This window comes from Aulonocara stuartgranti, assembly GCF_965226115.1.
Source record: "Aulonocara stuartgranti genome assembly, chromosome: 17".
NCBI lineage: Eukaryota > Metazoa > Chordata > Actinopteri > Cichliformes > Cichlidae > Aulonocara > Aulonocara stuartgranti.
Genome location: NC_138953.1, coordinates 6,661,173 through 6,687,721, shown reverse-complemented (window position 1 = coordinate 6,687,721; position 26,549 = coordinate 6,661,173). Strand labels below are relative to the sequence as shown.

The window sequence follows — 26,549 nt, the reverse complement described above, 5'->3', positions numbered from 1 at the left end:
TGTCAAACTGTTTTATTATTGGGATTTTTCATAGACTCAACAAAACAAAAATGGAACAAATTGGATTTTTCCAACAAGCTGCTAGTTTTTTGCTGTGTTGTCTGTTATGTGCAAACACAACAATGGGTCATCTCTTGAGTTAGGTACCTTCTTATACGTAAACTGTTCACGTCCGTGTTAACGGACATGAACAGCATTGACTAATGCTATATATAAAAAAAAGAGCGGTAACACTTTTGTACACTACGATATACATTTATAAAATGCATATTAACAGTTGCAGGGAAAAAAAGTTTCCGACTATAACATTAGAACACAAATTTGAACCCAATTAATTTCATTGAGAAAAACAAACCAGTATTACAAGAAATATGAACTTCTGGGATTAGCAGTAAATATCAATGTGTGAGTGGGTTCCTGGTTTTAAAGAACAGGGATCTGTTCTTCATAAGAAATGTTTCCAGAAGTGTATCAAGGGATGAACAAAAGTATGTGAGGAAAAAGAATTAATGATCAGACTGTTACAAAAACAATTGCTAAAGAGTTTGCAACCCACAAATCACACAGATTGCATGCAAGTGAAGGATTTCCATTATTGTAACTAGCAACACGCAAAAAAAGAAACTAAATCTCTTGTAAAACACACATAACGGAGAAGTCGTTTGGCAAAGCCACTGTCCAACTGCAAGCAGCTGAATGACACCAAACCCCTATGTTGGGAAAAGAAGAGCAGACAGGGGCCTGAAACATTAAATGCATCTCACATGTCATGTGACATTTAGTGAGCTGGCTCTACTGTTTCAGTAGAGAAAGTCAAAGGTCAAATAATGGCCTGAGAGATATAAATAGAAGGTCAACACTGTACTCGACTAGAAAGGCCAAGGGCAAATAAAGCTTAGACCCGAGTGCAATGCAAAGGAATGCATTTCATTGCCAACCCCCAAATCCCCAACCCCTCCATACCCTGTAAAGAGTATGGATGAATAGCTGCACGGTTGTATAGTCTGCAAAGCTTGAATGAAAGTTAAGGCACAATTCTTGGTTACATTCAACAAACATCCACAGCATTTAAACTGCTGCAGTTCAGTGTGAACTAGGATCAGTTTTTGTCTTCTTCACAATTGGAATTGAAAATCTGCTTTTCACAACTGTTATCTGTGCCTAAAATCATTCTGATTCTTTATAAATATTCTTGAACTGCAAGACTATGTAACAAAATTAATGACTTCAGTGATGGCCACAATCAGCTAAACATGTACTTACAAGTGTCTCTAATTCCAGGAGACAATGTTGGAGCCAGAATGACATTCCTGTGTTTATGGAAAACTTGCTGATAATTCTCTAATGTCAAATTTAATGAATCCTTGACAGGAATTTTCAATATTGCTGTAAGAGATTTTTTTCAAATAATTAGTATTACTAATTTTCAAACACATTTATGTGAACAGAAGGACTTTTGTTCTTTTCCTTTAATTTTCTTATCTGTTCTGTCGAAACAAGATGGTAATGACATTCAGCAATATTAACATAAGTAAAATCCACCGTTACATGACAAGAGTGATAAAAAAAAAAATGAACATAAGAAAGTGTTGTGTCCCTAATAATGACATAACACTCTATTGTGACATGATAATAATGACATGATTTTCTAAATGTTAGAAATTAAACCCTTAATCTTCAATCCTTGATTCCATGTATCACAGTAATAACAAAGTAACAAAGACAAATTCAACAGAGAGAAATAATAAAGATAATAACAATAATAATAAAACAACAGAAGGAAAAAGAAAACAACTTAAAACAGCAGGAAAATTGTTAACCGTCTCCATTATAACCAGATGTTACACAAAACTCATCGACTACCTACAAATTCAATATTACAGGCCAGGCAACAAGTCAGGCAGCTGAAATGATTAGGCACTCAGCCATTTCTCACAGTAAAAAAATACACATAATCATTAAAGCAGAGCTAGAACAACTTATGATAATTCACATTCATGATATAATGCCAGATATAGAACAAATCGCTCTTTAGTGCCCACATTTAAAACCTTGACGAATACATTTTAGCCAGAATATAAAGAGCTGTCCATTCAGGCTGGACTTTACATTCCGGGTAGTATGGTCTCCACACAGCTGTAGATCCAGTCCTGTTTTTCATTGATGGGTAGAACATGTTGGCACACCTACAGGAAATCATCAATATCCTGCATCATGCTTTTTACATGGAGTGAATAACTTAAATGTTAAAGTGTCTTTTTTCTTCTAATAAAATAATAATGATTATAAATTCATTATAATATTAGCAAAGCAGCATTGTTACCATGCCTACTTACCATTTTAGTCCTGGCTGGCACTTCTACAGCAAACACTGTCATGCCTCTGCTACTGCAGCAGTTCCTGCTCTGCTCGTTGTTCACATGCACAGTCACGCTCTGGTTTGTCTGCAATCAAAGCAGTCAGTGTGCAACTGATTATTACACAGAATAAAGCTAAACATTCTCATGATAATCAGGTGCACTCTTATAAAGTAGCTGCTTTGCTTCACTGGATCATTCTTTTAGAGTCGCTCTCGTTGCTATGAGAAAGGACACTGCTGCTGCATAACAATTACAAATGAATAGTGCGTCTCTATAGCAGTTGACTGTATTAAGACAGTAAGGTTTGGGTAGTGCTATCCACTGCAGATGTTTGGCAAATACAAGTATCAATCACATTGATGCTCTAAACGAACACCATTTTTATTTAAGGGATTATCTGTGACATTCTTATAATTCCTCCTACACAAATTTTGTACTCTACCTTGTTGGTAATGAGGGAGGAAATCCTGTGCTCCCCTTTGTAGGTGTAGATGAACACATTGTCGTGTCCCCTCAGTGCTTTGGCCCCTGTTCTAGCTGTGATGGACTTCTGGAGCGCCTGGTTCAGAAGCTTGGGCCCTGAATCCATGCTGAGGGGCTGGATGGATGGCTGAGTGCTTTCACAGTATACGCCTATCTGGAATGGACAGGCCTGGTGGAGCGGGAGGGAGGGTTTATGTAGTAAGTAGTCATGATGTGTGCCTGATATCAGGCTATTGCATGTATGCCAAGGATGTATGTTTATGTATTCTGACTAAAACCATATATGCAAACCTACCTCTACCAGCTCCAGCATACGGTTGTAACCCATAGCTTCCAGCGTGACCCACATGTCTGCAGGGTCTCCATCTTTCTCAGTGGCCTCCATCAGGTTCAGCTCCATGAATCCCTGTCGTGTCAGCTGGTTCTTTCTCATATCAAAGTTTTCTGTTACCACAAGGAGGTAGAAGACAGCTTTAATATCACCGTAATATCAATATAATACTGTAATAGCGCCTTCTCCTCCAATTAATTTCATATTAATTTCATAATTTTTACCTTTGCAGACGGCCCAGGCATCCTTGTCACACTTCTCTCCGCTGGTCCTGAGCTCAAAGAAATTGTACTCCTCCAGGCTGAGCAAACCATTGCCATCAAGGTCTATAATCTCAAAAATGTCAGACAGCACCTCCCTGTGGCAGAAACAGAGCAACACAGAAATATCAGCAGACCTGCAGGCAGCCAACTTCAACTTTTTCAGATGTCCTCACTCCTTCAGGTCCTGTGAGAAGAACAGAGGTAGCAAAGCACGGCACACTTTTATCCCAGTGTGGATCCACTGAGCTTTATAAACATTTTATAGATTAGTAAACACTGAAATTCTCACCAGTCAAACACTGTAAAACTGAGACAGCCTCACCTGAACTCCCTGGTCAGGTCTAGTTCTTCTGTGTCAGTCCTGTAGAACAACTCCACGGGTTTACCAGAAGGGCTCTTTCTGCTCCTTTTCTTTAACCTGCAGCCACTGGTGAAGGGAAGCAGGTGGTATGTCCCAGCATTCAGTTCCCCTTTCCAAATATACTTCTACAGAGATAGAAAAAAAGAGGTTGCACAGTAAACAGACAACACCAAAAATATCCTGGCATACAGTATCATCACATTTCAGCTTCCCAAATGATTCCAGCTTTTATGATATCAGTGGATCTGGGTCTGGCTTTTAAATCAATCAAGTCCCAATGGGACTGATTTAATAATACGGACCTGTTAAGACAGCCAAACTTACTTCTTTGTCTTTTGACTCAGTGAAACACACTAAATTTGTGTCTTCTTTAGTTTCACCAGCTGACATGACAAAAAGTGCTGTGTCCACTGTCATCCATGCTGAGGACTTGTCTGAAAATTAGAGCAAAACCACATGAATGCATAAAGATTTTACACAGGACTTTAACATTTTAGCTCTACAGACTATTTAATTCAGCACAGATTTTTACCCTACAAGCAATAAGGGAGGGTTCAAAGAAGATCAACTTACCCAAGATTTTCAACGTTTTTTTCTGATTGTACAAAATGAAATGGACCGATGAGATTTTACATTCCTCGAAGACTTTTTGCAGCCCACATTAATCCAGTCAGTCTACTGATTGAGCCAAAACAAATAAACTGATGTGCGCCTTCCTAATAAATGATCTTCCACTGAGCTGAAATTCAGTCTGACCTGATGCTACACGATGTAACAGATTTTTAAACAGCAAAAGGAAAGTAAATCTTCTTTGTGATTTCTATTCTACAATACTTTATGTTACAGCATCACAGGGAACATCTAAAACCACTCAGCTCAAACAGTGGTTCTCAAACACTGTTCAATAATGTACACCCCCTTTGAAATGTTTCTTCACCCAGTTAAAGTCGTCTGAAAAATAAAGTACAACCTCTTTCAGTTTTTATATATCGGGATAATAAAAATAACCTCACCAGCAGGTCTAAAAAATGAGGTAAATACAACCTCAGATGAACTACAAAACATGACATTATGTCGTTATCCCCTGCATTACTCCAAAGTACCATCGGGGTATTCCAGTGAGAGATTAAATATGGCCCTGTCCCTTTCTTATAGTAATATACACAACCCCAACTCAAAAGAAAAGAGACGGGACACTATGCAAATTCTAAATGAAAACAGAATTCAATGATTAGTAAATCCCATAAACCTATATTTCATTCACTGTAGAAATGTTTAAAGTGACAAAATGGACCATTTTAAGAAAAATATCAGCTCATTTTGAATTTGACAGCAGCAGCATGTCTCAAAAACGTTGTGACAGAGGAACAAAAGGCTAGAGAAGTAACCGGTCCTAAGTTGGAGGAACAACTAATTATGTTAACTGACAACAGGCCAGTAATATGACTGGGTATAAAAGAGCATCTTAGAGTTTCTCAGAAGAAAAGCTGGGCAGAAGTTCACGTCTACAAATAGTGGATGAATTTCAGGATAATGTTCCTCAACATAAAGTTGAAATGGTTTTGAATATCTCATAATCTGTCTTTCATAATATCATCAAAAGGTTAAGAGAATTAGAGATTAAGATCAGCATTCGATGTCTGTGAACTTCAGGCCCTCAAGTGGCACTGGTGTGGAAATCAGGAACCCTTTCAGAAATCACTGCGAACATAGTTCACTATGCCATCTACAAACACAGGCTAAACTGACACCATCGATGCTGAAAAGCAGATTTTAGAGCAACGCATGCGCCCATCCTGACATCTTTTTCAGAGAAAGCATCGCATATTCCAGCAACAAAATGGTAATCCACAAACTGCTTCTATTACAACAGCACGGCTTCACAGTAGAAGAACCCGGGTGCGGAACTGGCCTGTCTGCAGTCCAGACTTTTCACCAAGTGAAAACATTTGGGGCATCATGAAAGAAAAAAATATTTCTACAAAAAGACTCAGGACTGTTGCACAGCTAGAATCCTAAATCAGAGAAGATGGAACGACATCCTCTCCTAAAAGTCCAGCAGCTGCTCTGCTCAGTTCCCGCATGTTTACAGACTGTTGTTAAAAGAAGAGGTGATGCTACACAGCGGTAAACAGATGCCTGCTCCAGCTTTTTGAGATCAAATTCAAAATGAGACAATATTTTCTCTAAAAAGATACATTTCCTCTGTATCTGCAGTTTAAGTACCAACCAGGTCTGTGGCTGAGGCCGAGTGGTTGGATGGTTAGGTAGACGGTTGTCGTGTGGGGGATGTGGAGCTGGTACTGCAGAGCGCTGATACTCCCGTCGTCTTCCAAAAAGAAGCAGCCTTTCATAAAACTGTGATTCCAACCCTAGAAAAATGGAAAATATTCCTGTTCTGACTCAGACATTAATATAATATTGAGGAAACAGTGAGGAATAACAGTTGTTACAGTTGCATAAATACTATGTGTACAGTTTTCCTTAGTTACTTGTATGCTATTAAGTTTTACTACGTGTGACCCCATCTTAGATCTCAACACAATCTGGACACAGTTTTCCTGGTTGACAACAAAACACATTCATTCAGCAGAAACCAAAACTAATGTGCAGCTCCTGTTTAACAGGAGGACTGATCTCGTGATAGGGACAAAGTGAATAAAGCAGTCAGTCATAACAGTTAAGCAGCTCGCTTGATTAACAGAAAGTGCCATTGAGATAATTACCACTCCAATCTTCATGGGGGCATATCCATTATTACCCAGCTAATGTCAGCTCGGCAGCATGAAAACACACGTTATACACGCGCTGATCCAGAGGAGGGCAGCAGAGTCCCACTGCCTTTCTGCCGCAGCCTCAACTAAATCTTCCTCTAGGACTTGATATGGCAAATTGGAGTCCATTTAACTTTGATAAATACAGACTTTTCAATCTTGGGCCAGCGGTCATTCAAAACTATCAAGAGGCTACTTTGGCAAAATTTATGAATCCTAATATTTCTCTCCTTTTGAAATCCTGTTGTTCTTATTTCTGGCAGCACAACCGAAATGAGGTCATAATTTGAAATTGAACAGGAACATCAGCGCGAGGAAGTTTTCATTCCACTCATTGGAGACACATTAAATGAAAACACAGTTGGTGTGGACACACGGTAAGAGGGCATTGAGGGCCAACCGCGTCTGGAATAGGCTATATATCCTTTTAGTGGACAAATAAATCACCAAGTTAAACAAAGAAAGTACCATAAAGACGGAGCATGTCACTCCTTTAGAGAAAAGCTATTTTCTCAAAGTATTTATCTTGGGCTGAGAGGCATAAAAGATCAAACCATAACACTTCAGAGGTTTGTCCAGACAATATTAAATGAGGGGAAATGCCACAGGCTCCCATCCACTGCTTAAAGACATCAGAATTAATGCCCCCATAGAGAGAGGGTCAGCCTGCAGACTAATACAGGCGCTGTCACCTGCTCCGGCCACAGGTCTGATTTACTGTTTCACACAGGGTCACAGGACACCGAACCAGCCACAAACACAACCACACACACATACACACACGAGCATTTAAACCGCAGCCTTCTCATTTTGTTACACTTGTAACCTGTACATAAACACAAACACTCAGAATAAGTAAGAATAATCCTTACTGGCTGGGTTTCTATTCATGAAGACATATTTGCATCCCACACACACATCCACACACACATTCACACAGTTACAAAAACACATCCTACCCTCCACCCACCACCTCCCAGTCATCAGCCTGTGGCAATATAAAAGCCAATATGGCGAGCAGAACTTCCCCTCAGAGGTAATCTCTGGACAACCATTCTTTTACCTCGAGGTTGTCTGGCCCTTTCCAATCTCAACACCGCGCTCGCACCTGAGAGATGGAGCAGGGGGTTGTTAGTTTTATTTATATATTTACTCCCCACCCCCACCGCCCCTTTTGCTGTAAAGCAAACCAGCTGAGGTTAAGCCAGAAAGAGTGAAAACAAAGAGTGTGAGATCAATACAGTGTATATCTGTCTGCCCTGGGCTAAATTTGCCCATCAAAAATACTGCATGACACCAGGCAACGCTGTAGAGCTTCTTATAATGGGGTCCCTCGCACAAGGGCCCCACGTACTTAATATTTCCAGTTTGGTCTGTGATTCAAACTTAACAGCAATGCATAAACTCCAAATCATCTACAGATATTGTTCATTTTCTCATTAAATTAAGTTTTCTCTAATCAAATGCTGGTAAAATGTGGTTTTAAAACAGTGATATCAATGGATGGACTCTTATTTAAAGCACAAACTGATTGATGATGACTTTCATTATCACTTAATTATTTCATTTCGTTAAATTAAACACAAATGTACACTCTTCTCTGGTTCCAAGTGTACAAGCCAGTGTAATAGACTGAGAGGCTCTGGGAAAAACTGACAGGTTAACCAATAATGAAGTTATTCATTAGATGTAGCTATGAAGTCAAAACGACTGAAGGGGGTTACCTGTAAACCTGAAGGCTCTGGGAATTTGTTGGCTTTAGTGCTGCTGGATGTCATCGTGATTGAGCTTGACAGAGACGAACGTCTGCTGCGAGCTGAAGAAGGCCGGGAGGATGAGCGGTTGTCTGCAACACACACACAGGCCAGACACGTAAAAATTCTCATGGACACACACACACACACACACACACACACACACACACACACACACCTCGCAACTTTTTTTTTTTCCTCGAAGACTAATTGAAGCTCGAAAATGTCAATTTGCTAATGAGTGGTCTGATTGTTTCGAAGTCTGGGAAATGGAGATGCGAAGGAATGAGACGGACTTATGAGCAAATTACCGTAGCAAAGAAATAAACAGACCCACTGTCATTGGGTTTATCACAGATCTATTTTGCTGGGACTATTCTAGGCGGTCTACAGATGCATTAAAACGTAACCCCCCCAACAAAAGCTTCCATGTGAGCGCACATTGAATGTTGGGGTAGTTTTTTCTTCAGCAGAATGAACAGATAATCATCTCTCAGCAGTTCTTGGTAAAGAGAAAAAAAATATGTCAAAATTACCCATGTCTGATATGATTAAAATGTATATCTTGGGGCAGTTCTGGTTTCTACTGACAAATCTAAGACCAAATGAGCAGTCCAAATTGTTTTCGAGCTGGAAGAATAACCCATTCAACATGTGCGATCACGTAGCATCTTGTGTCAGAGCCTTGTTAAAATGTAACGCGTATAAATCAATACATGGGAGAGGCGCAATAATGTGATAATCCCGACTACTATCTGGAAGCTCATTTGTTTTTGCAGCAGTGGTGGACTGGGCCTCCTCTCTAATCCCTCATCATCTCCCCAGTGAGAAGTGGTGGAATCCTCCAAATCAATAACATGAACATGGACTGACCACTTAAATCAACCCCATCTATCTTCCCACTGTGAGCCTGTCCTTGGCTCGCTCATCCTGGACCTCGGTTCTTTTCGACACAGTGCTTCTAAAGTGAAAAAGTGAGCGTTTAACATCCACTTAATAAAAAAAAAAAAGTGGCTGGAGAAGCACACATTTCTCATGTTTGTAAGAAATAGTAGTTTAGCAAGTTGGAAATTACCAACTTCGAAAAAAAGAAAAGAAAAGAAAAATAATCACGTGGGATTTCAAAAGTGATTGAACGCCTGGAGTTTTCCTCAGAGTTGACAGAGCCAATGTCAATCTCTTAATGGCAGAAATGATTACTCAAATCAAAACACTTTACAGTCTCCTCCCTCCAAACAGGCCACCTTAATTGTGTGGCTATTATGATGTATGGACTGTCTTAATGAGGTGATTTGTCATGGAGTGAGTGAAAAATCGATCAGTAACCGAGCAAATGGGAAATCTGTGTGTATGGGTGTGCATCCAAATATATGAAAATTTTGCACAAAACTGTTGTATAGTTGATGTTGTTTTTTTAACCAAAATTTTGATATCCCTTTTTTCTTTTAGCTCTCGCTAGAAGGTCGAATCCTGCACCTTTCTTTGGCGTCGTGTCCGCCCGCTGAGTTGCTGATGATGCTGATGACACGGAGCTCTTTGGCGGGCTGTATGATTGACTGCCAAAGTTCAGTCTCTTCAGCTTGGCATCAGCCTCAAGTCTCTCCAAAGCAGCTGTTTGACACTGCTCTACTGTAGACGCAAACAATCTGCAGAACTGACAGCAGCAGGAAAGCAAGAGTAAGAGGATGATGCATGAGCGATACTTTGAAGCAACAAGCAGCGGGATGAATGTTTACAGTCTGGTGTTAGGCAATGTTAAGAATGAGTAGAAGACGTATTAAATAAACATGAATGTGGAACAAATATGAGGAAGAATTAGAATTTCGTGTTACTCATTAATGTTCTGAGTAAATGGCATATTAAGATATAGTGTATCCATAACAAAAGTCCAGTATAAGCAAGCAATAAGAATAATGACGGAAGACTGAAAATTCAGTATAAACCTGATAACTTCAATGTTTCTTTAAGGCTGCACGACTGCACTGTACAGTATGTGTGTACAATCTGTGATACAGGAAACAGGGACAAGGGCTTTTAAGATAAGCTGTTTATAAAGTATAATTACATAAAAATCAGCAAAAGTCATTTCATATGTCTACACTTACTTCTGCGTAGTGCAGTTTGCCATCCTTGTTGATGTCAGCCAGTGAGAAGATAGCATTCACCTCCTCTTTTGTCATTTTCTCTCCTCTCTAGAAGAGCAAGAAAATATGCTTCAGTTCGTTTGCCATGTGATTTGCTAGTAAGATATTTGAGGTAACGAGTAGCTGAACAGTTGTACCTAATGTCTTGATGCATCCTCAACCATCCAGGTAAGTAAATCCCAAAAGGTTGATTCTGTTCAGTCTCTAGAAGTCACTTGGATGAGTGACGAAACATTTCTCCCACTGAAAACGCTAATTCCAGATGAACAGAATCAACCTTTTGGGAGTTGTACCTAATGAAGTGGCCAGTTAACTCAAAAATGACATCTATAACAAACTTATATAACCATATACCATACCATATTCACTTTATAACTAAAGTATAACCACTTGATGAAAATCTAATCCAAAGTGTTAGGCTACTCACAGTGATTAAGGCCTTCTCCAGTTCACTGTGTGTGATGTAGCCGTCACCGTTCACATCCATCTTTTTAAAAACTCTCATCAGCTCACTCTCCTCAGTTTTCTCCTCATGCTTGAGAATCTCACAAAAGTCATCAAAGTTCAGCTTAGATGTTGTAGCAGTCCAGTATTTATTAAGAGTGGCACTGGATGGATTTCTACCAGCTTGTTGAAGAACTGAATGGAGGAATAGGAAACAAATGTTTACACAAATAAATAAATAAATAAATGAAACCCCCTGTATCCACATTGTCCTGATGGTAATCAGGACAAGGAAATCATTCAGATGAATAGAACCGACAGTATTTTACAGTGAGATATGCAACCTTTTACCTCAAAAAATTTGATGCCGACTCAACTTCAATAGAAATTATAATTAAATTCAACACTTAAGGTGAAGTTTATTTTCAAATTTGGCCATCCTTCCAAATAGGATGAGCAGATGTCCTTCTTTAAGTGTCCTTCTGCAGCATCCGGTCCCGTACCAGCAGACTGAGAGACAGCTTTTTCCATCAGGCCATCAGACTGCTGAACACGTCATAGACACCTCAGCTTCACTACTGGAACTTTAACATTATGCACTCCACACTGTATATAAATGCCACTTGTTTTGCACATATTCAACTCTGTATATTTTATATATTTTATTATTATTATTATTATTATTATTATTTTATTTTTTTACTATTTAATTTGTAAAAATGTGTATACACACACACACACACACACACACACACACACGTAGGAAAATATTTAGTATACACATCCAGAAATGCATACACTATTATATATTGTACATATATTTATTAGTTTCAGGTTGGCCATTCTTGTATTTTGCTCGTTTGTGTTGTTGTGTTTGCACATCTCTGTTGCTTGTGGGGCTCGCACACAAGAATTTCACTCGCATGTGCTGTGCCAGTGTGCCTGCACATGTGATGTGACAATAAAAGTGATTTGATTTGATTTGATTTGATTTGATTTAAGTGGAAATGCCACAGCATTTCTGTTCCCTGACCCCCTGTCCCATATTTTAACTGGTTCTACAGGACATGCACTTTTCTCCATACTGGATTTTACCAAATGCACATGAATGGAGGGTTTTTTGTTTTTTTTTTTATAGTCAGAAGGTTAGCCAGTATAATGCCATACTCATCAAAGAGTTACAAGTTTCAATTCACCAAAAATAAAAACATTAAAAAAAAAATCACAGCTTTGGTTGAATTTTCAGTTTGAACAGAGGGAGAAATATGGTGCGAAGTCACAGAGAATATGTGTGTCATAATTGGTAATTATTGCTAAAAACTGGGCAGCACGGTGGCACAGTGGATAGCACCTGAATTCAATTCCACCATTAGGCCAGAGTCTTTCTGTGTGGCATTTGCATGATCTCCTGTTGTTTACATGGGATCTCTCCGGTTACTAAGACTTCCTCCCACAGTCCACAGACATGCAGTACCCTGCCTCTTGCCCTAAGACAGCTCGGATAGGCTTCAGCCCCCCCACCCCCCGCGACAGAAGAAATAAGTGTGCCAGTTTAAGGAGGCTTATAGATGCTTCCCTAATAAAATATTAGAGTGTGTATAAAGACTGTTGAATGAGGCTATAAGAGCAAATTTTAACTTTTACTTAAGAGAACTGCAAACACAATTGGCCTTTACATGGCAAACACCAATCCTGGATTTTTATCTTTAAATTAGCGATGAAAAACCTCCCGTCATTGTTAATGTTTGCCCCACATTTAGGTTGTTGGGATCTGGTCACCCTGGTCTCAGAGTTTGGGGGAAATTCCCATTTTCTACTTTCAATCATTTCTTTTCATAGTATAAGTATAGAACACAGAGAAAAGTGGCCCATTATAGTGAAACTCAGCGATAAAAACTTGTTACTTACTACACATCACAATCACAATGAACTGCTTACAAAGGTTTATTTGTTGCTAGCTAACAATCAGTGAGTTGTCTTCGCTTACCACGGCATAAGTGCTGTTTCGAAGTGATATTTGTCAAACTAGATCTGAACACAGCCAGGTACGCGGCTCTGCACTGCATGTAGAAAGCCTCATCCTCTTCAGAAGGACGGGGTGACTCCTGAAAAGACATCTTCCGAAGAACAGATCGACCTGCTTACCCTTAGCTAAGTCTCGCCAGCTTAGAAAAAAACGGTAGCCGGATATGGCAGCTTTTACCTCATTATCAAGCTGTGACCGTCATGTTTAACCAGCTAAATGCAGTGTATTGAATAAGATTAGAATGAAACAATGACACTTATCGTCACACATCATACTGGTACATCTAGGCTGTTGCTATGTAAACAAAAAAAATCCAACGGTACGCATGAAAACGGACACGGAAGAAACACAAGTTAAACGTTCCGGTTGCTTTTAAAACGGACGTGAAGCGGTGCTTGCCCTGCCGAGGTGATTAAAAACAATATGTATGATAAAAAAAACATCGCATTTAAAACGTTGTTTGAGTCTTTGTTTTTAGGAAAATGTATTTTAGGAAGTTCGTATATAGCAAAACATAAAAACTACAAATGCGATCGCATAGTAAGCTGTTCCTGAAGGCTTTAAACTTAAAAAGACAAAAAAAAAGGATAAAGTATTCTTCCGTGAAAATTTGGTAGCTCTTTATTACTTTAGGTCGTTCATTTATGATTTTTTCCATATCATCTATGTTAACATCAAAGAATATGTACATAACAACAATTCAGGCTGTGAACACTCATTAAAGTAATATCACCTGTTTAAGTAAGTGTGGGCAATGCAGCCCTACATGAACTACACCAATAGTTTTTTGCTGCATTATAGTTAACTTAAGTTGCAACAAGTTTAAAAAACAAAAACAACGATAGTTTAGAGGTTTTAAATATACTTGTAATTTACATTCACATTTTTCACAAGACCTTTTCACATATATAGAAGTTCTTAAAGGTCTGCTGATAATGTATTCACAGCTACAGTCCCCCATTCTCAGAGGTCAAATAAGTTGACAAACAATCATAATTTTAAATATAAGTATTCTTTCAATACTTAAATGAAAATCCTTTCCTCTCAGTGAGTGCCTGAAGTTTAGACATTACCAGAGAGGGTTCTTCATTTGCTGCTTTTCAGTGGGTGTCTCTGCATTCATTTTCATAACCTGACAATTTAGAATGTACAATTGAAAAGTTGCTCTATTGGCTGGGTGAATACTTCAGGCAGCAAAAACCCAAGAAAGAGGAGCCAAAATGGAAGGACAGGCCCCTGCACGGTATGTACCTCTGGCAGATAGAGGAGGTTGTTGACATGCACAAATCCTGCCATCCTACTAGTGGCTGGACTGAAAGACAGGATAGAAACAAGCTTTAAATGCAAGATCCATAGAGACAGGGTGCAGGTGCAGACTGTGTAAAGATGCCCCTGAGACAATCCAGCACATAACAGCAGGGTGCAAGATGCTAGGAGGCAGGGGAAACATGGAACGCTATAATCAAGCTGATTTCAAATACAGATAGCTTTTCACATTCAATTTAAATATGATGCTCAAAGAGATGCCAACGAGGAAGCCCATCATTAAACTGCAAAAACAAAATAAACCTATTAGAGAAAAAGGAAAAACTTCAGGAGTGGCCAAATCCACAATCTGCTGCATTCTTGAAAGGAATGAATGTTATGACAAACTATGACACAACACCATAAAGCCTGAAAGAGCACAGTAGACAACTTAAGTGGATGATGACAGAATTATTTCCATGGTTAAGAAAATCAACTTCACAACATTTAACCAACTCATAAATACTATCAAGGAGGCAAAAGACACCTTTGTGAATGGAGATACAAAGAGTAGAAAAGAGAGTTCATGATCTGATGCATACCACATCATTGAATGACAGAACATCATCAGTATGTGTTAAGTCTAATTGTTGAATGTTGCCATTGTGTTTCTTAAATTTGTATAGTCTTAGTTTAAGCAGTAGGATCAAAGCCATTCCTTTGATCCTGACCACCTCTCCAGCCACTCTGTGCTGGGGGAGGTTTTATTGTAGATACATCCTATCTGAAAGATCTGTTTCTTCTGATGTAAGCTTCCTGGGTTTATGACCCTTTGATCAGCACACACACACACACACACACACACACACACACACACACACACACACACACACACACACACACACACACACACACACACACTTACATACAGTCCTTGTCTTTGTAACCAAAGGGGAGGTGTTTTGTAAACTATTGTTTGAAGTTTGTCAATAAAAAGGCAGCGAGAGGAGGCCACCATTTGGGGTTCTTTGTCGTGCTGGACACAGATGAGGGCTTCCCTTGCGCAAGCGATCGAACGTTGTTGCCTTGCTTTTCTTTCATGGGAATAAGTCTTAGAGACAGCGGGGTCTGAGTTTAGACCCAACAGTATGTTTACCTCTGGTGTGACTGCTGATAACAGGATGAAGTATACAGGACGGTACGCTCTGTTCAGATTCTGCTAAATGCTGCGAAACTGATCAGACAGCGCGTCACAGTGAAAATGGATAATGACCCAAAGCATGAGCAACACAAGAGCTCTCAAGGCAAAGAAATGGGTTATTCCAAAAGCGGCCAAGACTGTCACCTGACCTCAACCCAACAGAGTGTGCTTTTCAGTTATTAAATACAAGACTGAATTCAGAGAGACCCACAAACAAGAAGTAACTGACGTTTGCTCCAGTAAAGGCAAGGAGAGAATATCAAAGCAGGAAACAGCATTTGGTGAAGTTCATGGGTTCCAGATGTCAGGCAGTCAAAACAATCTTTATTTTTTAAATTATGTTACTTTGTCCAGTCATGATTGAGCTTCTAACAATTGTGAACTATGTATAAAAATGTCTGTAAACAGTTTCTGCAAAAGTTTTGTTAAACCCCCTAAATTAAAGCTGAAAGTCTACACTTCAATCACATATTGATTAATACAGTTTTTTTTTTAAACTTATGGACCAAATTATAATGAACAATTCTTTCCTGAGAAAGAGAGAAATAGATTTCAGCTTCTTTCATTGTACAAAACCTGCCATCCTTGACTGGGACTGCAAGTTCTTAAGCTGATGTGTTGACAATGGTCCACGCATTGCTCTGCAGAGACACCAACAATACTCACAGGTGTCTCTGCAGAGACACTTTAAGCATGAAGTATGCGCGCAAAATTCTCATCAGCCCATTAGCCCACATTTTGTTAATTCTGTCCAGACAAATGTAGGGGTTCCTCCGATTGTATCAAAGATAGCACCAATATAGGTCTCCTTTTTTAACACATAGACAGAGCCATCTTAGAAGGTCTGTTTTGGACTGAGGAGTGTATAATCTGGGTGTAGAATGATTGGAATCACTGCCTGCACGTACAAGATATACAGTGGGGCAAAAAGGTATTTAGTCAGCCACCGATTGTGCAAGTTCCCCCACTTAAAATGATGACAGAGGTCAGTAATTTGCACCAGAGGTACACTTCAACTGTGAGAGACAGAATGTGAAAAAAAATCCATGAATTCACATGGTAGGATTTGTAAAGAATTTATTCGTAAATCAGGGTGGAAAATAAGTATTTGGTCACCTCAAACAAGGAAAATCTCTGGCTCTCACAGACCTGTAACGTCTTCTGTAAGAAGCTTTTCTGTCCCCCACTCGTTACCTGTATGAATGGCACCTGTTTGAACTCATCATCTGTATAAAAGACACCTGTCCACAGCCTGAAACAGTCAGACTCCAAACTCCGCCATGGCCAAGACCAAAGAGCTTTCGAAGGACACCAGGAAAAGTATTGTAGACCTGCACCAGACTGGGAAGAGTGAATCTACAATAGGCAAGCAGCTTGGTGTGAAAAAATCAACTGTGGGAGCAATCATCAGAAAATGGAAGACATACAAGACCACTGATAATCTCCCTCGATCTGGGGCTCCACGCAAGATCTCATCCCGTGGGGTCAAAATGATCATGAGAACGGTGAGCAAAGATCCCAGAACCACACGGGGGGACCTGGTGAATGACCTGCAGAGAGCTGGGACCAAAGTAACAAAGGTCACCATCAGTAACACACTACAACGGCAGGGAATCAAATCCCGCAGTGCCAGACGTGTTCCGCTGCTGAAGCCAGTGCATGTCCAGGCCCGTCTGAAGTTTGCCAGAGAGCACATGGATGATACAGCAGAGGATTGGGAGAATGTCATGTGGTCAGATGAAACCAAAGTAGAACTTTTTGGTATAAACTCAACTCGTCGTGTTTGGAGGAAGAAGAATACTGAGTTGCATCCCAAGAACACCATACCTACTGTGAAGCATGGGGGTGGAAACATCATGCTATGGGGCTGTTTTTCTGCCAAGGGGACAGGACGACTGATCCGTGTTAAGGACAGAATGAATGGGGCCATGTATCGTGAGATTTTGAGCCAAAACCTCCTTCCATCAGTGAGAACTTTGAAGATGAAATGAGGCTGGGTCTTCCAACATGACAATGATCCAAAACACACCGCTCGGGCAACAAAGGAGTGGCTCCGTAAGAAGCATTTGAAAGTCCTGGAGTGGCCTACCCAGTCTCCAGACCTCAACCCCATAGAAAATCTGTGGCGGGAGTTGAAAGTCCGTGTTGCTCGGCGACAGCCCCAAAACATCACTGCTCTCGAGAAGATCTGCATGGAGGAATGGGCCAAAATACCAGCTACTGTGTGTGCAAACCTGGTAAAGACCTATAGTAAACGTTTGACCTCTGTTATTGCCAACAAAGGTTATGTTACAAAGTATTGAGTTGTATTTTTGTTATTGACCAAATACTTATTTTCCACCCTGATTTACGAATAAATTCTTTACAAATCCTACCATGTGGATTCATGGATTTTTTTTTCACATTCTGTCTCTCACAGTTGAAGTGTACCTCTGGTGCAAATTACTGACCTCTGTCATCATTTTAAGTGGGGGAACTTGCACAATCGGTGGCTGACTAAATACTTTTTTGCCCCACTATATCTGTATATTTGTGACTTTGTTCTGCATAAACAATCATTTAGTAATCTCTATGTGGGCAGCATTTACTGGACTATATTGCGCATGTCAGTGCAATCGAGATTGTGTTATTAAGTATGTGGGGGTTACTTGTACAGCAAGCGTAGAGTTCGTTTATGTTTGAAAAAGTTGGAAAAGTGACTACCTAATTCACAGCTTTTGCCATATTTTTTAAGATTTTTTTTTATTAATCAGTCAATAAAAATTGTAGGCTGCAAATTATGATTTTTTTTCACTGCTTTCACATTAAGTACTAAAGTCTGTACAAAGCTACAGAGAACTCGGTTTTATGAGTTGCTATATTTCAGTTGTCACAGTTGCCTGATGGTCATAATGACATATCAGAATTTAATGACAGGAGGCACAGAATGACGGAGATCCATCACTGGCCAAATTATCGGTGATTTACATAGCACTAAAAATAGTTGTATAAGAGTCACTTAACACAAGGGCCATTTCCTTTGCCAAGGCAGACATTTGGTATTGGGCCCATCCATCAAGACAAGCATTAGTTTTTAATTTTATATTGCTGTCACTAATGTGTTACACGAGCTCAGTTTACAGTACATTCATAACACTCACTTGATTATGTCACATGGGGTTGGGGGGGTTCACCGGTTACTTAACTTATTATAAATTTCCAAGCAAATGTAATATCATTTGGGGAAATCAAACCCACATTGCCAGATAAAGCCAGTTACACTTCTAAGCCAATAAAACAGTACAGTAAATCACAATAAAGTGAATTTAAATAGCCAAATAAAGATTAAATCAACGGCTGATTTACAGCAGGATTTTAAGATGATCAACTGTTTACAGTTACAGACAATTTTTTAGCTCACAGACAATCAACAAATTGAAAAAAATAGAATTTTCGCAAGTTTTCTATAAGTGCTATCTATTGTTCTGTTGCAGTGTACCATAGTGCTGAATAATCCTAGCCTAGTCAGTATACTGTATGATAGATGTATACACAGTAGGAGGATTGATATAAAGACTTTGTTGTCTCTCTCTCTTTTGCAGCACTCCATGCAGTCTAAACCAGAAAAATCAGTGGACGCATTCATCAGAAGCAGCAAAGAGCTGGAGGAAATATTCGTGAGAGAGAGACTTTTTCTTTGGTCCTAAATCTTTAGAACAGGCGGAAATGGCTCAGCTTCCATCATATCTTCAGATTGAGAGATGATGCTTTTTATTACATACTGAATTTCACTCCTGACATAGCTTTTCCTTTCAGAATCGCCGCTTGCGTGGGCCGCGCGGTATTTCTTTGCTCATTCACTTCCAGTGGGGGCTTTTCCTCCTTTATCTGCTATCTGTGTTTGTGTTGTTTGTTTGTTTTCTGTGTTCTAATTAGTCAGCAGAGGGCAGCAATGAACAATGCTCATTTGAAGGCTTTACTCAAGAGAAATATAGAAAGTCGAGTAAGGACACAAAGAGTTTTGTTTTCAGAAAGTCACTGACCCAACTTAATGTGAAATAGCTTGAAATACTTGGTTTATATCTATAATATATTTGAGCCAGAAGCTGCATAAAATAAGAGTAAAGATTTTACGTCCCGTGTTTGAAGTCATACTCATGACATTTTATTCCCATTTACGTAGTGCAACAATAATTAAATGGAACACTCTGTATTAGATCAAAAAGCTTTTTACTGCTTAGCATTCGTGTGCAATTAGGCTTTTAAGCCATCAATTACTGTATATCACTGGAGTTTTGTAACGCTAATTATCAAAAAAGGCTTTATGGCCACGTGGTAATCAAGGCCAAAGGTTAAATAATATCACAAGATTTACTGGAGATTAAATCTGTCACATGTTCAAAGATAAATATAGAAAGCAACACTTATTTTCTTAAAGGCAACATTTAGTTTGAACTGTTTGACAACTTGTATATTTATTACTTTCTTGGTTCTTCCTGACCCAAAAAGCTCTGTGCAGGTTACATACTTTGTCAGAACAACTGATCAAATTATAACTGAAGTACTTTACTGTTATATTTTCTAGTGACCGCTTTGGCCAAATGACTCCATTCAGATTGTTTTGATTGTATCTTTTGGTCTTTAAATGACTCAAAGAAAACATTTTTGCTCCAATTGTTTGGTTGACTTTGCAATGATAAGGAAAGCAAACATAGTCACAAGGCTGTTTGATTCCCGAGGTCATGCCCATACTATGTACTTCACTATTTGATTTTCTCCCCCTGGATCTTCTTTGCTGTTCAACATTAACAGCATCAATTGATCCTTGTTTAAGATGCTTAGACAATTGTGTGCTCTGTGACCTTTGGAGAAAAACAACATTTTGTTATGGTTACACAAACGAGTCAATAAGCAGCTTTCCGAGGGAAAGAATTAATTTGATTATTTTAGGCACATATTGTGCCTGCATGAGAGCAATTCTTGTGATTCAATCGCACAATGAGCATTTGTGGAAAATGAATAGCAGGCATTGTCAGGAAGCGAGCTTGTTTTCCGATAAGGTTGTTAGAAATTATTTTAATTAGTTCCGGTGAGCAAGCTGAACATACATGATACATTGTGGATCCACACCTCAGGAATGTCACATTTTTTGTCACATGGTGGTGCCGTGAAATTTATCAGCTTTGCATAAACCTCCTTACAACAACAGACTTCACAATGTCAAGGCAGATAGCTGTGGGAGAGAATTGGCCCTCTATGTGCACTGAGACACACATTTTTAAGCAAACAAACTGTTATTCAAAGATACTAAAAAGCTTCGTCTACATCTGCTGGGAGCATGAAATCCAGACAGATGATGCTGACGGTATTTCGAGCATGATTCAGCTCTGGTGTAAAATGTTTGTTCAGATACACTGATATGACATTTACATCCTATTGGCTCCTGTGCTGAATACAAAGGTGCAAAGTGTCCCACACACACTGTAAAAGGCTGAGTGCTTAGCAGATGTAGGATTATTATGTAGGGTTATCTAGCCTATACATTTTTATTTGCCCTGTTGTGCATTATTATGTAAGTATTTATTAGCGCGTAGTCGGCATGTGGAGTAAATACTGGTTCAGGGACAGTTGAAATAGACTGTTTTCCACTAACAGACTCAGTACCTATTGTATCCAGATACAGATTTTAAATTGGACTGCACTATCATCACTGGAAAATAATTTGACTTAAGTGAACGATCATTAGTTCATTCATTGTACGTGCTTCACTCAAGTTATTAGACAACAGAGATTGGAGATTTTTTCTGTCTGTAAAGATGAAAGCTCAAAAAGTTTTGCATGAAATCTGATTAAACTTTGCAGGGGTGTAGATTGGGGTCATGTTAGCAATCCATTAATTTTGGCTTAAATTCATTGAAGTCTTCAAGGTAAGCTCAATGATTTATTATTCAAAAATGGGCAAAAAGCCTTATAATTCAATAGATTAATCTATTGAATTATAAGAGCAATTCAAAACTCTATTTTAACTGCTGTTGTTTGTATTGAAAACATATAGGCATATAGGGAATGATACATGGAGAGTCTAAATATCACTTTACTTTGGACCTCTGACCTCTTCTTTGAGGTGAAATCAGGTCAAACTTTAATAAAATCTTATTTGTCTTTAAAACTTTCGCCACACGTGATCACATTTGACCTCTGACATTTACATTTCATATCTGATTTTCTTTCAAGTCGACCCAAAACTGCATTTTATCTTTAAAGAAAGTGCCGTCAAGAGAAAGAGAACGAGCTGTCTAGTCAGTATAATGTTATATATAAAAGCTTAAGATACTCATGGTGAATTATTTACAAATCATTACTTATTATTCATTATCTGCTTTTACAGAATGTTTGTGTAATAAAAGTAAACAGGGACAAAGGAAACAAAATGACTATATACTATTCAGTTAATACAGTCCAGAGAGTGAGCTGCCTTGGTGGAGGTTTTACTTTGGTTCTTGTCTTTGCCTTTTTGAAAGCGCACTTTTTTTCCTTTGCCAGTTAAGAGTTTGTTGTTTCAGTGTTTCACAATTTCAGAAAACTGGAGAAAGCTACTATATTATTAGAGAGAAAAGATGTCGTCTTGCTGCATTTGTTGCAACACTTGTTGTTGGAAAAAATTGACTGTTTTAAGCTAAACTTTGCTAATTTTGCTAAAGTATAGGCACTGTAGCTATAAGAGTTATGGGATAATGGTACGCAAAACACAAGCAAAGGAAAGTCAGAAAGCCTGCAGCTATCTTGGTAAGGTCAGGAACACAGTGAGGTCTGACTTAGTAAAGGTAGTAAAGATATGCATGGACTTTTCTTATCTATTTCTTAAAAGTTACAAATTCCTACTTTTACAACTGCCTGTTAGTAGCTTTGTATAATGTCTGCATGTCAGAGTATTGCATGGCATAGCAAACACATTAAAACCAGCCCTTTCTTCATGGTTAGACTCTGCACCCATGCACACTTACCTTGTTCCCAGCTCAAGCCCGTAGCACCTCCACCACCTATATTTAAACCTTTGTTTCTTCCCTTCCTTTGGCTACTTGTTTCTTTCTTTTGGCCCTTTTGTCATTTCCTGCCTGACTGCAGTGATAAACTACTTTGTTCCTCACACAAAAAGTACAGCACTAAGAAGCGCTTACGACTGTCCTTTAAGGTTAACAAAAGTTTCAGTAAGCATTCTAAAGAAGTCACATTCGGTAAGCAATCAGGCTTGAGGCGGGCATAAATCCTCTGGGCCCAGTCGCGGCATTACAAATACCCGCAGCGCCTGTATGTGCTGATGACTACAAAATTGAAAAAGAAAGGCCCTAATAATTCTGAGGCAAGTTTCCCTCTGCAGTAGGTATTGATTATTTGTGTGTGGTGAGAGATTTGGAAAATTCAATTAAAGGAGTTGTGCAAAGGATTCATAAATTCAGCCCCTCCAACCCGTATCGAGACACGGTTATGTTCTAAATCAATGCTGCACTTCACAATATATTTTCTTAGCCACATAAAAATAAATAACATTTAAACAGTTCTGCTTACTGCAGAAACAAATTTTATTTTCTCCCAAGATTTTCAGTAACAGTCAGGTACTGACTTGTGCACATCTTCGGTGTGGTGACGTATTTTTATTGCACTTTTCCCCATAAGGAAGTCCTATATAATATGAATTTTGAGATGACAAAATGAGGGGGAAAGGGTGCAGCTCAGCAGTGTAAAAATTGATCAGACCGTAGATGGGGCCACACCGGGTGGGGGGTAGGGGGAGGGGAAAGATTTGTATGTCGGCAGTAATGGGCTGTATTAAAAAGAAGATTCCTTAAGATGTCATAAAAGCGATGGGGGCTGTGTCGCAGGTCGCGGGCCGCTGGCCCAGCGGCTCCCAAGCTGTGGCACATCAGTCAGCTCATGGACAGATGCCACCTACCCACCAGGAGTTTTATGCTTTCTGATTGAACACATGCTTGCAATCAAAGAGGGAGAGTTGTATATTAGACTGTTTTGGCCCAACCGAAGCCGGTGGTCTTCGATCGACACCTTGGATTGCAGAGTATGCAATTTTATCCGATGCGATTCCTGATTTAGTAAGTGCCATTGCCATTTTATCTCAGGAAGCAAAAAGCAAAAATACACTTCCATGCTTCTGTGAAATGTATAAAGGCCGAGCAAGCGGTCCTTTTCATCATCATAGATGAGTATAATGCTCAGGGGATGGTGAGTTACCATCAATTAGTGACTTCCAGTTATGGTTTTCTTGAGGTTATTTTTGTGTTTGCTCCTTCAGATCTTCACACCAGTGGTATAGCCTCAGTTACAGCTCAGATTACTGAAAAATTGGCATCTAATTGTAAACTTTTACCCGTCTGTAAATGTTTGATTTCAGATTTAATCACTTCTCCTTTCAGTTTTATGACAAGATGAGAGATTGCTCCTACATTTTTAGGAAATCAGCTATGTCCCAGCATACACTAATCCCCCTTCAACTCTAATTTTGGATGTAATGTAAAAACTGACAGAACCACGGCCATGTGTACATCTTGGTTTGTTAACCGATAGCATTGGGAATGCAAAACACACCACCTGGTAAACTCTCTTCTTTGTGAACATTCAGTTTTGACAGCGACTGTTACATTGTGTGCAATATCACTGAGTGCCAGAGGGGTTACAATCATGTTTTCCTCTCCCATACTCCCCAGGTTTTTGTTAGCGAGGCATCTCGGCTGTTGACAGCTAATGGAATTGCTCTTCACCTCTTGTGCGTATGATCCCACGGAGATAAGGCAGGAGATGAATGTGGAATCTGCGCTGTCAGTTGTGTGGCTGAGATGTCTTGGAAGCCGTCATTCATTTGTGGGAGAGTGTCTGGAACGGTAGGAGCGAATCCTTTGACATGTTAGACCACCACCACCCCCCCAAACCCCTACCCCGTCTCTCCTCCGGAGCCTCTGTCTGGCAGCTGACAAATGTTGATCCTACATTAACCACAATGCTGCAACGCTGTGCAAATAATGTTCTTCAGATGGCAACCCTCATCCCCTTTATGGGTAAAACTATGTATGCAATCCTCCACACCTGCGCACTTTAACACCTTTGAAAAGTAAATGTGGTGGGGGGGGGGGGGGGGGGGTGGAGGGTGGAGGAGGGCAAACTGTCTTACACAGCACAGTAGTCTCTTTATTTGGCAGTGCCTGGGAAGGCCGAGGCCTCTCGCTGCCCGAGCCGACCTAAGCAACAGCTGGTGCTCGCAGCAACATTTCCTATTTCTGCCTAAGGTGGATCGTGTAACTCTCACTTTATCACCCATAGAGGCCACGTGAAGGACAAAGCCAGCACGCCCATAAACAAAACTAATGTTTTCATACAAGCCCCTTTGGAGATTGGTAGAAGGATCTGTGGTGCTTTGAACCCCCCAGTCCTGACACATTACAAACAATCTCATACCTTTCTCACTGAAGGTGGGGCACTTGAAACTGTGAGCTCCTCTTTTGACAAGGTTAAAAAATTGATGTTAGATCTAAAGGGAGATATTTTTTTAAATTTCACAACACAAAGCTTGACATCTATTGCTTGCCACACTAAAAGTCAAAGCCACAGTAAAAGGGTAAAGAGTATTCTGGATGCGTATTCAATAACATGATGATAGAGCCTTATTTTTTACTGTGGCTTGAAAATACTTACTACTGTGTATTTGAACTTTTTGAAACGCTGGGAGAACATGAACTTAAATCCCGTCTCGCAGTCTGAAATTGTCGAATGCGATATTTGTGCGTGACTTTACAAGCGCAAACTAAATCTGTCTCAAAGAGTTGCAAGAGTCGCACAAGACAGCCGGTTGATGCAGTGAGAGTTATATTTCATTATTACCGCTTGTTACTGGGAATACGATCACCCATAGTGCAGTGTGTTTACAAGAGCAAATCTGCGAATGATAGATGGCTGGATCTCCAAAACAGAAAGTACTGTGTGGTCTTCTCGGCATGCAGCGGTCAGTACTGAAACAATGTGAGAAGATGTATTTCATTTTACAGCATGTGGACAGCTCTGTGTGTGTCATCTACCTGGGTAAGACTGCAATATCGAGCTGGGACATTTTAGGTCCTGGCATGTATGACAGTGGCCCCTCTCAGCTCGTTACACTGCAAAATCTGTAAAGGAATCGTCTGAGGAACGTATCAAAGCTCAGAGTGCTGCTTTGGCCTCTGCTTCTCCTATATCACAGTCCAAGTGAACATCTACGGGATGATCTGTAAAAGAAAGTGCAACCCAAGAAGGCAACGCTTCACAACTTTCAGTAATTAAAATATCTGGATAACCACAGGACACCCAAAGACAATTTGTGGAGACTTTCCGGGCTAGAGCTCTTTAAGCATGAGGTGGACAATATTCAGCAGATGGTTTTAGTGTTGTCTTTTTTTCTACAAAGAAGCAAGAATTTTAGGTTTAGCTTTTTGCTTGGTAAATGAAGTATCAGTTATCACAACAAAATGAAGTCGCTCTTTTTGATTAAACTCAATTCATCTTAATAAATGAAAATGAAACGGTTCTGAAAGAGCCGTTTTCTTGAAATGTATTTTACGGTTTTATCTTACTTACAATTCTGTTTATCTGTTATAATATTAACTTATTTATCCAATATTCTTCATATCTACTTTGCCAGACTCCATCAATACCAGAATATTTTTTTTTGTGCCAAGCTTTTATTTGGTTTTCTTTGTCTTGTTGTTATTGTGATTGTTTGAATATTTGTTTCTTTGTTTCTTATTCTTTGGGCTTTGGAGGAAAGAAGAATGATTTTTTTTTTAAATAATTAAAAAAAAATAAGCAAATGTTATAAAAAAGAGCAAGCCAACACCTTTCACACCACCACTAATTGGCCCCTTGTGTTCACGCCCCATTGTAGCAACTATTAACTCAGATCTTGGGCTCCTATTTGTCCCTGCAGCCCTTTATTGGCCGCCAGCCCGGAGCCTCAGATGCACAGGCAACCCTGGCTGACCTGATAACATTTATAGTTGTAATGGATTTTTTTATGCCCGTCATTAACTAGCAGAGAGATTGGATATAGAAATTGCTTGTACCTTTTTCTGTGGTATTTCAACTTTATAGCATTATGTTCAGATATGTCACCTTCCATCATCCTTATTTTAAGGCCTCTCCCGT

General features: G+C 39.5%; 1 protein-coding gene across 2 annotated transcripts; it reads right to left on the bottom strand.

The window, feature by feature from the left end:
• Positions 1-159: 159 nt before the first annotated feature.
• Positions 160-13,267, bottom strand: efcab7 (EF-hand calcium binding domain 7). Of its 2 annotated transcripts, XM_082510563.1 has the most exons (14): positions 13,118-13,267; positions 12,902-13,031; positions 10,898-11,109; positions 10,432-10,518; positions 9,803-9,980; positions 8,297-8,418; positions 6,029-6,170; positions 4,123-4,232; positions 3,760-3,923; positions 3,399-3,532; positions 3,139-3,287; positions 2,803-3,012; positions 2,337-2,444; positions 160-2,186 (listed from the first exon to the last, which is right to left on the bottom strand). In XM_082510563.1, exons 2-14 carry the CDS (start codon positions 13,029-13,031, stop codon positions 2,106-2,108), a joined length of 1,827 nt encoding a protein of 608 aa, XP_082366689.1. In that variant the 5' UTR covers positions 13,118-13,267; the 3' UTR covers positions 160-2,105. The 2 variants fall into 2 exon arrangements, with proteins under 2 accessions (XP_082366689.1, XP_082366688.1); XM_082510562.1 differs by having other exon boundaries at positions 161-2,186; positions 12,902-13,267.
• Between the last annotated feature and the right edge of the window lie 13,282 nt (positions 13,268-26,549).

Excerpts from the sequence above, each read along its gene's own strand:
- efcab7 (XM_082510563.1), bottom strand. The coding sequence starts at position 13,031 with ATGTCTTTTCAGGAGTCACCCCGTCCTTCTGAAGAGGATGAGGCTTTC. Across the intron at positions 4,233-6,028 it reads CGGCCTCAGCCACAGACCTG|ACAAGTCCTCAGCATGGATG; the intron begins GTTGGTACTTAA and ends TCTAATTTTCAG. Across the intron at positions 3,533-3,759 it reads GACCTGACCAGGGAGTTCAG|GGAGGTGCTGTCTGACATTT; the intron begins GTGAGGCTGTCT and ends TTTCTGCCACAG.